Source organism: Micrasema longulum, unplaced genomic scaffold, assembly GCF_059751315.1.
Source record: "Micrasema longulum isolate JH-2025_06_02 unplaced genomic scaffold, ASM5975131v1 h1tg001128l, whole genome shotgun sequence".
Classification (NCBI taxonomy): Eukaryota; Metazoa; Arthropoda; class Insecta; order Trichoptera; family Brachycentridae; genus Micrasema; species Micrasema longulum.
The window spans coordinates 150,827-163,984 of NW_028278316.1; the positions used below are offsets into that span (position 1 = coordinate 150,827).

The 13,158-nt window shown below is 38.3% G+C and overlaps 1 protein-coding gene across 4 annotated transcripts in view; it reads left to right on the top strand.

Annotated features, from left to right (window-relative positions):
- AP-1-2beta (adaptor protein complex 1/2, beta subunit) overlaps nt 1-11,078 on the top strand; it is a 21,705-nt gene extending 10,627 nt beyond the window's left edge. For 2 of the 4 annotated variants that reach the window (XM_088233591.1, XM_088233592.1), the window contains 10 exons: nt 2,310-2,492; nt 3,722-3,904; nt 4,645-4,932; nt 5,130-5,251; nt 5,744-5,934; nt 7,151-7,272; nt 8,309-8,428; nt 9,000-9,259; nt 9,653-9,779; nt 10,280-11,078. In XM_088233591.1, the coding sequence (XP_088089717.1) occupies nt 2,310-2,492; nt 3,722-3,904; nt 4,645-4,932; nt 5,130-5,251; nt 5,744-5,934; nt 7,151-7,272; nt 8,309-8,428; nt 9,000-9,259; nt 9,653-9,779; nt 10,280-10,687 (2,004 nt within the window). In that variant the 3' untranslated portion in view covers nt 10,688-11,078. The remainder of the gene's footprint in view (nt 1-2,309; nt 2,493-3,721; nt 3,905-4,644; nt 4,933-5,129; nt 5,252-5,743; nt 5,935-7,150; nt 7,273-8,308; nt 8,429-8,999; nt 9,260-9,652; nt 9,780-10,279) is intronic. The other 2 variants (XM_088233593.1, XM_088233594.1) reach the window with 1 other exon arrangement.
- Nucleotides 11,079-13,158: the final 2,080 nt, after the last annotated feature.

The following is a 13,158-nucleotide window of genomic DNA, read 5'->3' on the forward strand; positions in this document are numbered from 1 at the left end:
AGATAATAATAAATAACAAATCATTAATATTTTAAGCATTAACTTTCTAGTCAAACATTTTACTAAATGTTATTAAATATTTATATATAACCACTTGTCGACTTTTCGATGTCTGCCGGTTTCGATACGTACCTGTCTCTTCGTTCCATACCTACTAAACTCACACCCCTCCCTTCATCCCTCCCTCTTTTTTCAACTATTTCTCCCGCAACATCAAACATCTTCATAACCTTATATTATATAACAACATACTATGGTGAAGGTGTATAGTGGGTTTTGCATGTTGGTTTAATTGGTGTCCCGACTAAGAGGCGGGTATGTCTCGAAACCAATAAACATAGAAAAGTCGGTAAGTGGTTATGTAGGCTTCATAGTCTATAGTCGATGACACACACGTGTTAAATTAGTTCACCCGAAGTAGACCAATGACCGACGATGCAATGTCATCATTTTCTATCGAATCCAATACAACTTATATTGTAACTCTAGCAATATTGCACATAAAAACGGGATCGTCGCCCTGCAGTACATTCACATCGTCCCTACTATGAAGAAATGAACTACAAAGGAATATGGTTTATAAAGAGACCACAGGACGCAGCCAACATCAGTCAGTCCGTTCAGTTAGTCGGCAGCTCGACGACGTCACTCAGTTCCAGCATGTAGTTCAAGTGCAGTCTCTTCAACCCATCATCGATGTAACACTCGTCCGACATAATTCAGTCACAATATTCGCCATGTAATGAATACGCATCAAACAGCAACCTCGTGTCTCCTTGTCAATCTCTAACTGGGGTAGGAACTCCAACCAAACCCTCAACTACTCATTCCTACAGTTATATACGAATATTTAATAACATTTAGAATAATAATAAGAAATGAGTATATTGTCGGGTTTCTGAACTGCCATATAATAAAGTAAGTAAAGCAGGCGTTTGTGGCTTCGACAACGCTGGCCAATGGCGGTGCGCCGGTCGGTACCGGGGAGTAACAGAATTACGATCTATTGTTCTGAATTTTGATATTATTTATGTTTTTTTATGATAATCTAGTAGGGTAGACACTGCTTATTTGCCTTTATGGAGCGGCAATTGGTGTGTACTTTGTTTTTCATGTAAGTATTGTATCCAAGTAGGTATACTCATTCCGAGATCGAGAAGATAGACGCGAGAGGTGATAGTAAAGTGATCCAATTATGTATCATAAAATAAATAAAAATGACTTTGTTGCAAAGTTATTGCTTCAAATATAAAATTTATATTTAGATCCTATTGTAATTTGAATAAATATCAGGTGGTAAGATTTAAGATTGAAACCACTTTAAAATCTAAATAAAAGAAGTGAATATTAGTTCAAATCAGTTTGTTTTAATTGTGCTGAATCCAATGAAAACACACATTTAATTTTTGAAAATAATATCCAAATAATGTCTTTCGGACTAGCAGTTAGCAGTTAGTTACTAGCACGGTCTGTAAGTCCAATTTTTGGCCACCTTTTCCTTACGAATCCGGCGTTGTTTCCAAAATGATGTTAGTTATATTGGCTTCCAATGCTTGAAGAGTTGTTGGTTTGCTTCCATCGCTGGATCGTGAAGGCCTGTTATTAACCGGACCATTTCTGGAAATAATGTTGTCACCAAACTTGTCACGAAGAGCTCTATATTTTTAGCAAACTGAACACTGATTTTTAGTAAATTTTCAAAATTTGTGTGTTAACAAAAAGAGTGTTAACTTGAGTATTGTTACAGAGCTCAAATGTAAAAAACTAAACTATCGTCTTTTATTTATTTATTTATTGTGGATAACTTATATAGCGCCATTTTCGTAATAAAATACCTCAAGGGCGCTTTACATGGTGATTCTACTGTTAAGTTAATTTAATTGAAGCTTTAAATTTGTAATTTGATTAAAATAATTTATTTTGTTGTCACGTGCTACGGATTTATTCAAATGATTTAGAGAACAAGTGGGTTTTAAGTTTTTTCCGAAACATCACTTCACTTTCACAGCCTCGCACCCCTGCTGGGAGAGCATTCCATGCCATAGGGCCTGCGACCGCAAATGCGCGCTCACCAAATTTAGTGCGCTGTTTACTAGTTATATCACAACATTTAATGAAATTACTGCTCTTCAAGGTAATTGCGCCTAATTTAAGAGCCAAATCGCCAAATCAAAAATATGAATTTGAGATTTTTTCACAATGTGCTAGTCCTTATTACATAAAAACTCATTTTCCTGAAAATACCTGTTTACTATTTCGTATTGATCTAAAAATGCCAACACCTATTAACGTGTTATTGGTGTCGTCAGGTTCTGATGAAGTTGATGGAGATCCTGGCGGGAGACACGGACTTCTGCGCCGGGCTGTCCAAGAAGCTCGCCCCCCCTCTGGTGACGCTGCTCAGTGCGGAGCCCGAGGTGCAGTACGTGGCCCTCAGGAACATCAACCTCATCGTGCAGAAGAGGCCCGACATCCTCAAGCACGAGATGAAGGTATTACCACCCCACTCTCATCTATTCATTATCTATGTGATACCTTTAAAATGTATGGGAAATCAATATATGATGGAGTCACCATAATTAAATCTGTAGAAAATGCTAATCTGGGAACAGTCACAGTATAACATCACATACAAATAATATAATCACTAGATCCTCAACACAAAGACAACTTTAACAAATACAAACTAATACCACTTTCGGACAAAGGGATTTTGAGTATTATTCAATTAAAATCTATAACCCACTTCCACTATATATTAAAACAATAAGAAGTAACGAGAAAATGTTCAAAAAAGCCATAAAAAAATGGATAGTGGAGCTAGGTAGAAGTAAAATGGATTGTCCCATTCGCCCAAACCAATATTGAATCAACTGCTCTACAAATGTAAAGCTTATGTTATGTTTTTGTTCTTTCGTTGTGAGTTTTGTAACATAAATAATATAGATGTACATAAATTAATTATAAACTTAGTGTTTAAAACTGTCTTCTTTGTTTATTCTCAAATTTAAAAATATTTCAAACAAACGTATTTTACATAGAATTAAGAATATTTCAGAAACCGCATACGCACATCAAACAGAAGGCGACTCAACTACTCATAAATGAGTAGGTTTACGTTTTGACCCATTAGTTTCTTTGTAGACGTCGCTCAGTACGCAACTCCTGATTTGAATTCAACTATGCCGTGTTATGTCCTTTTAAAGTGTAGAAATACTGCTAGGATCTTAAAGAAACAGGATGCAATCACATTTCATGTGTAATTAGCAAATGAATGTGAATCAAGTTGGGGTAGAGTGGTATTCAAACCACGAACCTTTGATCCGTGAGTCTGGGACACTAGCCACGGGACCATAACCCAATTCAAAATGGATATAGTTACCAATCAAGTATAGCATTGTTAATTTTGTTGTTGCAACCGGCGACAGATTCTCGGTTTCCGGGATAGCCATGTTTTTCGACGTTTACAAGGTTCACATCTTTAAAATGTCAGAAACACTCACCGGCCTGAACTTGTGACATCATGGGTGGTGTAAATTCGAAGTTTGAAAGGAGATTTAAAAATATATATTTATTTTTTTGGGTTACTTTGAAAGTCTATTAACAAATAAAAAAATCGCGAAAAACCACTGAACTTCCTCATTGTCATAAAATATTGTTCGTAAACAAATAAATATGTAGTGGATTGTATGGCATATTGAAGTGTCTCGTTCTTTCTTAGGTCTTCTTCGTAAAATACAACGATCCGATATACGTAAAGTTGGAGAAGCTGGACATTATGATCCGGCTGGCGGCGCAGAGCAACATCGCGCAAGTTCTTGGCGAACTGAAGGAGTACGCAACCGAGGTGGACGTCGACTTCGTCCGCAAAGCCGTTCGGGCCATCGGCAGATGCGCCATCAAGGTAAGCATTCTCCCATCTGTTCTCAAGTATTATTGTGTGCATTTTCCCTCGATGATATTCTCAGTCAATGTGTCCCTCACATACCCGAAAACCGTTTTAAAGACCGAGGGTGTTCCTATCAGTTTCACTCTCGCTAAAAAAATATGGTGACTTTATTTTTTTAAGCTCAATTTCATCAACCACGATTTTCATTTCAATTTGACTGTTTTCAACGCTCCTTTCACTGTGAGTTTGGCGAATCATACGGAGGACTTGTGTTGCATATTGTCATTCTTCCTCACTAACAAATTGCAAATACACAAACAGTAGCAAAAGTTGTTAACTCTTTAAAGGTTGTGTTGAAAAATTCCTTCGCAAACGGTGCTGTATCATCGTGTTACAAGCAAAGGATGGGATGTTTTGAAATACATGTATGTAAACCTGAAAATTTTACTGTTAAATAATCTATTTTCCATAATTTATAAAACTAATAATGTGATTAAATTATATTGCCTGCAATAGCAAAATATGACTTCATTATTTGAAAATAAAAAGATATATCAAGCTGTGCATTCTATCTAGTCTTAGGTAAAAACTTATGTCAATGCGCTTTATGCTTTTAATTTTAACAAAAATGGCGCTATATAAATTATCTAAAAGGGTTAATTCACTTTTAAATTCAGTAACAACAATCCATTTCCGTTTATGGCATTTTATATAAATTTAATAACATCAATACAAACGTGTTTGTCCGCGATCAGGTGGAGCCATCGGCCGAGCGCTGCGTGTCCACCCTGCTGGACCTCATCCAGACCAAGGTGAACTTCGTGGTGCAGGAGGCCATCGTGGTCATCAAGGACATCTTCCGCAAGTATCCCAACAAGTACGAGAGCATCATCAGCACGCTTTGTGAGAACTTGGACACGCTGGACGAGCCGGAGGCGCGCGCCTCCATGGTGTGGATCATCGGCGAGTACGCCGAGCGCATCGACAACGCTGACGAGCTGCTCGACTCGTTCCTCCAGGGCTTCGAGGACGAGAACCCTCAGGTAATTTCCTCTTGCACATTTTTGTTTGTGTATTCGTATTTTCTTTATTCGAGGTCATAAGTTGCGCAATAGTGAGCAAGTTCACCTACCCGGGCTCCGGTCTAATAGAGAACAATAAGGATCCAGCGGAAATTAGAAAAAGACTCGCAGCAGCCAAAGTACTTTTCTTTTCTATCAGTCTGATGTTTCTTCTCCAGGTGCAACTCCAGCTTCTGACAGCCGTGGTGAAGCTGTTCCTCAAGCGACCGGCCGACACCCAGGAGCTGGTGCAGCAGGTCCTCAGCCTGGCCACACAGGACTCCGACAACCCCGACCTCAGGTATGTGCCTCAATACTGTCTACAAGGGCTGCGATTACAAACGCCGTCTTCATCGGCACATATTGAGATGGTATACTTAACTTTTCTACTACCTTTAGCTTCCTCGGTATGGTGAATTTTGATCTACTAACATGTCAATACTTGTTTTCATTACGTCATTTCAGACATCACATGATCAAATTTAATATATAAGTAGCACTGAAACTTTACTCCACGTTCAACGCTGAATTCCGATTAAAGTATTTCTCTTTCGTATTTGAAATTGCCTTCTGTGATGAAAAGTAGCCACTTCAAAATGATTTTCAATTTTGTGATAACATTAGCTAGTGCTTTTAATAACACCTAAATGTCAGTATGCCCTATCCTAATTATATTATATTATTCTGTAGTTACTCCATGTGCCATTACTTCCTTACGGAATCAAATCTACAGGAAAATATGCAAATCTGCATTCTTTGGTCAACGTTGATGATTGGACCTGTATTGTTTCAGAGACCGGGGGTTCATCTACTGGCGCCTGCTGTCCACAGACCCCGCGGCGGCTAAAGAGGTGGTGCTGGCTGACAAGCCGCTCATCAGTGAAGAGACGGACCTGCTGGAGCCCACTCTGCTGGACGAACTCATCTGCCACATCAGCTCCCTCGCCTCCGTGTACCACAAGCCCCCCACCGCCTTTGTGGAAGGTCTGTATGCGATGCGGTCATGAGTGCCGATAATAATAACTCTCTGATACGATCCCTTCGAATTCACAGAGAGAGCGACAGTAAAACCTGTAAAGTTTAGTTGAGTGCGGCTAGGAATAGCAGGCTCCGCATTCAACAGTATGAAGGCTGTCTGATATTTACTTGGTGAAAACCAAATGCCGCCTATATAACGCCTGCATAACACCTGTTCTTCTCTACGGATGCGGATCGTGGCACCTCACTGGGCACATAATATACTGAGTTTTGAGAATAGATGTCTCTGAAGAATATTGGTTGTGTGGTAGTTTGTCTTTGTAAGGAATGAAAAAATAGGAGAAGGGATGCATCCAATTCCGGTGACAACTGTCATCTCGCGGAGGCCACTCGTTGGCTGGGCTGTATACTGCAGATACCTCCTGAGAGCCCTAACCACGCTTGCCTACTTTACGAGACATCAGGTTCTCAACGTCCTAGATGTCAACTGCTGAGTGTTCGTCGGCTATTCGTGTCAGAACTGCGGGACGCGAACCTGACTTGCGAGGATGCGCAGGAGCTGGCAGTCTACAGAGATGCCTAGAGGATCTTTATGTACACCAAATGCTCCAACTAGGGAACGGACATGGAATGGTGATGTAGTCATTACACAAGAAAAAAAATTTATATTTTAAATAAAAAAATGTAATATTCATATGCAATTGATTAAATTATTTATAGTTGGAGTCAAAAGTGATAATATTTTTTATATAATTACTAAAAAGTGAAAAAACTATTAGCCATGCTCCCAGTGTGGGCAAATGAACCGTCCCTGACAAAAGTTGGACCTCTACTAACTGGCTTCTAGGAGAAGTACTAAAAACTTTTCTGGTCACATGTGTGACACGCGAAATTGTCTCTCGCTCCGGAATATTCATGTATTATCGAGAGCGAGACCTAAACCTCAACCCATTATTTATTTTATTTATGGAGCTATCAAAGTTATGTGTTTTTACAAACTAGTATGTGTTACATATTAAACGGTCATTAGTATCTTGATTGAAGTGAAGACGTTTCTAGCTTCCCCCAGACTTTCTGGCAACACGTAGAATACTTTGAAACCTTTGCAAAACAGGTTGTTGCAAGTCTGCCCCATCTTAGGAAGCCCGAAATTGTGTTCACTTCTCGTGCGAACCTTCGATCGAGACTTCGCCCGTGTTTATAGTGTCTGTCCTTCCCCCAGGTCGCGGGGCCGGAGTCCGCAAGTCGCTGCCCGCGCGCCAAGGGTCCGCGGACGAGCACCACTCGGAGAGAGCCGCTACGGTCATACCTAACCAGGTTAATACTGTAAACCTCTTCCGTGATGTGAGAAACACCTGCCTTTATTACCTTGAAATTTAAAACATTTATACTCAGTACGGGACAATACAGAATACGGGACAATAGAAATCCCGAAATTATGTCCCCGCAATTTGTTTTCTCGCAATTTTCACACAATTTTTGTAGTCCCATTGAATTTTGAATGTTTTAGTACATTAAAAACCCAGCTTTACGTTATTTTCTCACAATTTACATGGGAGATATTTTCAATCCGTACTGAAAACTGATAGCTCGAGAGTCCAACTTTTTTATAGAAATAATTTTCAAGACAATTTAATTTATTTTGCGAACATTTATCGGCGCCATTTTCGTGTTTTTGACAACCCAAGATTCAAAAGTCTGAAGTTAGTCTCTAATTGTTATACCAACTTATTGGTCAGAAAAAAATGAAATCCCCGCTGAAAACTGACAACACAAGAGTCTGAAGTTAGTCTCTCACATTCAGTTAAATTGATAATTGAAATTATTGCCGTCATTTTTGTGTTTTTTTTATTGCAATTTCGCAAACAGTTTATTGTGTTTTACGAACATTTATTTTCGCCGTATGAATATGATATTCAAATGGTTGCAATAAAAAATTGGTTCAAACATTGCTGCATAATTTATTTATTTTTAAATAATTTGCTGAATTAATTTTTCTCACTACATTTACATTTTTTTTTGTCAGTTCCTTAAAAAACTTAATTTTAGGGTTTTAATGTACGAATGTAGATGTGAAATCGCATGTCCGAATAACAAATTAATCTAATGCAAAAATGAATGTACGTACTATTAATTGAATTAAAAAAATCTTTTTTCTGAAATAATAAAACCACTATCATAGAAAATCTATTCAGTACTATGAATATACACACAGAACGAATTGAAAAAAAAAAGCGATTATTTGGAATTTTTTATTCAGTAATAGAAGCGGATATTTTAGCAGATAGTATGGAATAATATTTTAGTTATCGATGAATTTGCAAAACAGCTGCTTTCGTCTCGTGAAAAAATGTTGCCAATGGCGTTGTGCTGGTTTCAGGAGTCTCTGATCGGAGACCTGCTGTCCATGGACATCGGAGGCCCTCCTCCCGGCCCCGCCCCCACAGCGCCCGCACCCTCCTCCACCATCGACCTCCTCGGGGGAGGTCTGGATGTACTGGTAATCCATCCTTCAATTTAGTTAGAAATCAAACACGGTTCTGAAAATTATATAAGACCAAATAATTATAAGCTCATTTGCCTACCATACGATAGATCTCGGGTTCAATTCCCGTCATGGTTGACAAAATATTTTTTAACTGCACTATTTTGTAGTCCCTGGGGTGCTATCCTGAACCACTCTCGTGGCACGAGAAAACAGTTTTTCTTGTGTATTTTGTATGTAAATACACGAGATAATTCGGCCACGAGAGTGTTTGGAACACCAGCCTTGGAGTGGCACTTGAAGGATAAGATTGATTATCTTACTTAAAATGTGTGTGAAATGACACCCCATTTGTAAAATATAGAGCTATTAGAAAAAATATTTCTTTCAATTTTATAGTGCTCAAATAATAACCCTGACAAAAAATATCGTAGCTATAGTAAAGTTACCCAGAAATTTGATTTGCTATCTCTTTTTCAAATTGTCGAGGGCAATGTAATTTTTAGTAAATCTGAAATGCAGATAGCAAGGGAAAAATGCGGTTTTGTCTGTTTCGAGTTAGGTGAAAGAAAGTCTCTCGTTCTAGTTGGGCGGGATATCGGAACCCGCGGGCGGCAATTCCGGCCTGCTGTCGGACATCTTCGGGGGCGGAGCGCGCGCTGCGGACGGGGGCCCGGAGCCCACCGTGGCCCCGCGCGTGTGCTGGCTGCCGGCGGACAAGGGCAAGGGCCTGGAGCTGTGGGGCTCCTTCTCGCGGCGCGGCGGCCAGCCGTGCATGGAGCTGCAGCTCACCAACAAAGCCATGCAGCCCATGACAGCCTTCGCTATACAACTCAACAAGAACAGGTACGAGTCCGAGATAAAAGCCGCAGCTACTGTAGATGTGAAGGTAGCTGCTGATGAAGGTCCAAAGATGTGTTACAAATTATCTTCTATCTGTGTTCAGCAAGTTCATTTAGTCAGAGCCAAATATCGGCAGCATAATGATTGTTTTTAAAAGTCGGTTGAAACTAGGTACATATATCGAAGAAAACTATATATTTTTGTCCTCGATTGTTCAGTACTTTTCGTTAAATCTAATAATTAATCTTTTAATTATCTTTTAGGTAGTTGCGGCTGTTGTTAAGTCTAACCCGACATTGTCCATCTTTTATGACTTGCTTTCAAACTGGACTGACGGACCCTCTTGCCTAAACAGGCTTCTTCGAGACTGCCCTAAAACAGAATGTCGTGTTTCAGTTTCGGCTTAGTGCCCGTCGGAGGACTCAACGTGGGAGCGCTGCAACCATCCCAGAGTAAGGAGATCAGCGTTCCCCTGGCGGTCACGGGGCCCGTACAGCGTATGGAGCCACTCAACAATCTCCAGGTGACTTATTTCCTTCGTAAACTTTATAATGAATTTACATCGCTCAAGCTGCACATCGTCGTTGTAAAACTGCAACTCCCAAACTTACTTTTTTTCATGGGAGATCAAGAACAGTTTTTACTTCAGTAGCGAATTGCAGGTTTTTTTATAGAACACACGAATAGATTATTTGAAGTCCTAACAGAAAACGCCGTTTTGTAGACTTGCGAGTTTTACAAGTTAGAGTGATGATATTATTTTAAGAAATCATAAAAGATGTGGACAAGTGCGAGATGCCATTTTTAATTTTATTTAAAAGAATGTATTTTATCAGAATTTAAATTGTGTCTTTAACTATACCGATGATTATTATTATTACTTGCCATAAATACAGTGTACAGGTGTTGCATACTCGAGTATATAGAAAGATGGGACAGTAATGTCATTCATTATTATTTTATTATTTGGAAAACTACCCACAGTAAAATGACTAAATGTGTTTGATGGTCCGTTTGTCGCAGGTGGCCATCAAGAACAACGTGGACGTGTTCTACTTCGCGTGCCTCGTGCAGCCGCCTTGGGTGTACTTCACGGAGGACGGCCAGGTGGACAAGCGCGTGTTCCTGGCCACGTGGAAGGAGATCCCCGCCGCCAACGAGCTGCAGTACGGCCTGCGCGGGGTGACGGCCTCTGCGGACGCCGTGGCGGCGCGCATGGCGCGGCACAACGTGTTCACCATCGCCAAGCGCAACGTCGAGGGCCAGGACATGCTGTACCAGGCGCTCAAGCTGACCAACAGCATCTGGGTGCTGCTGGAGCTGAAGCTGCAGCCCGGCAACCCCGACGCCACCCTCAGCCTCAAGTCTCGCAGCGTGGAGGTCGCCCCCCTCGTCTACCAGGCCTACGAGGCCATTCTCAAGTCTGTTTAATGCCGAGGAGCTGACACACGTCTCCGTTACATGTCCGCATCACGGCAATGAGGAAATTCAGCGCTACGGAAAATTGGATATAAATAATGTTTTCTCACACGCCGTAAAAATTAGAGCAATCGAACGGCGAAGATTCTCAAAAATGTACAAAAAAATTATAAACTACTTGTTTACAATAATCAATCAGTTGTGGCAGCCGGCTACAGATTTTCGGTTTCTGGGGTAGCTATGTTTTCAGCGTTAAGCGGGTGCAAATAATTTGTTTTTAGAATCGTACGGGGTTTAACTTTTTAATGTCAGAAACACTCACCGGCTTGAACTCACGATATCACGGGTGCTGGAATTACGGTGGGGATTTTCAAAATTACAAAACCTTAAAAAATCATTGCAATGAAATACGATACATGAAAATAAAATATTTCTTGGCTCGGTTCGACAGTCTATTGACAAATAATAACAAACCACTGAACTTCCTCGTTGTTTGTGTGCGATCAACTTCTTCTAAAGTTTCAACTAATTTATTTCAAATGAATACAAATTTAGTGTTCGAGTTATTATTTTTTTAGTTAATTGACAATATTTTGTTTTTCTTGTTGTTAGTTTTCTGCATAAGATAATTCCAGATCGCTCCATCTGAATGAGAACTACAATTTGTCTTGTATCAAAATATTGTAATTCAAAATTACGGTATGCAAAGCTCATCGTTTTTAAACTTTTGTGTTGATATATCTGTGCCTCAGAGGCAGACGGATGCAAATCCAGAATTTGAAGAGATGACACTTCAATTGTCGTATCCAGTTTATAATCATGTCCATTGATTTTGAAGAAATGCAAGTCTTATAATGAAAAAACCAATGTATTAAAATACCGAACATACAAATTTATGTTCTGAACTGTTAGAAAACGGAAAGTAGATTATTTAGGCTATTGTTGAACATTTGATGTTTGGATTTGCATCCGTCTGCCTCTGAGGTACAGATATTTAGTTTGACCACATTAAATTTTTAATCCTCTGTGACAAACAGTAACCTGGATCCTCTGTTACATCATTAAACTTTGGAAAATGAAACTAACTGAATCGAACAACTCAAAAACAACTACAACAAATAGCAATTAAAAAAATATTTTCTTAATACAATAGGTACTCCTAGTATTACTGCTAAAAATCTCATTAATAATTTAAAATGTTCCCACAGACTTTTTACTGTAAAATTTTAGTTATTTTTAAATGTCAATCAAGTCTTAGTTTATGATTTATGTTATGTATATTATTTTTAATGGTTTTTGTATGCAAAATTTACAAATATTTTTCTTATCAATTTCAATTTGATGCCCAGCTGTCGTTCCATACAATAGAATGTTCCTTTACTGTTTTAGTAGAAAGGTCTCAATATATTGAAAAATGACATCATTATTTGTCAAATGGTGAAACTACTTGTACTTGTTACATAATATGTATAAGTTTATCGGTCTCAGCTAGATTTTTACCCGACATAGACGAAAAAATATTTTGTATTTCATATGTACTAAAGAAATTATTTGAAACATGTTATTTTTTAATGAATTTAAAATTATTTTTATCTTTTATACATACATACATACATATTTTTTTTATAAACACGGTTTCTCAAACTGATAATACATCCACAAAGTTCATGAAACTTTTGTAATTTCTTACATATCACCCTAACATGTGAAACTTGGATGTCCGCAAATGGTTAAAAATTATATACATATTGACATTTTCTATAATCTTATGTATTCCTTAAAATATTTTTTAAAAACTTCGCTACTGAAGTAAAAACTGTTTTTACTCTCTCCTGAATAAAAGCTAGTTTGGGACTTTCGAGTTTTACAATTAGTCCGATACGTTTATTCAATCAATTAGTTTGATTTCATCAAAATATATTTTAAACTTTCCTGAAATATCATTTAAAAAGAAGACAGGAATTTGCTCCGAAACAAACAAACCAGTCAGACCCAAACTGTCAAAATAAAAAACAAACTTTTCTGTGTCATGCCGGCTACCAATATAAGCAGAAAAAAGAAGACAATCTTAGGGATACGTGAGTAAATAAATCTTAAATTTCATGAACACCCAAGCTGAAGAGTTAACGTACAATTTTCCGTAAATATTACTATATTATTTTCTAATATTACCTTTTAATAACTGAGTAAAAGGATTCGAAATATTTAGTATCTTTTAACACTATTAATTTTTGTGAAAATCAGATGCTTCAAATTCAAAATAACATTTTTCAGTTTGTTTTGTCTTTTCTAAATGTAAAATCTACTCTCTTCAACTTCTGTCGGCATGTATTAATAATTTAATCCCCAAACAGATTGCATTGCGTATCAACAGTTGAAATGGAGTTCCATGTCTTACAGATAATAAATACTTCCTGTTCTAGATACAAACAAAACAAAATGTTTTAATTTAAGAAAATTTAGTACTTTTAAGTGCGGTAAAT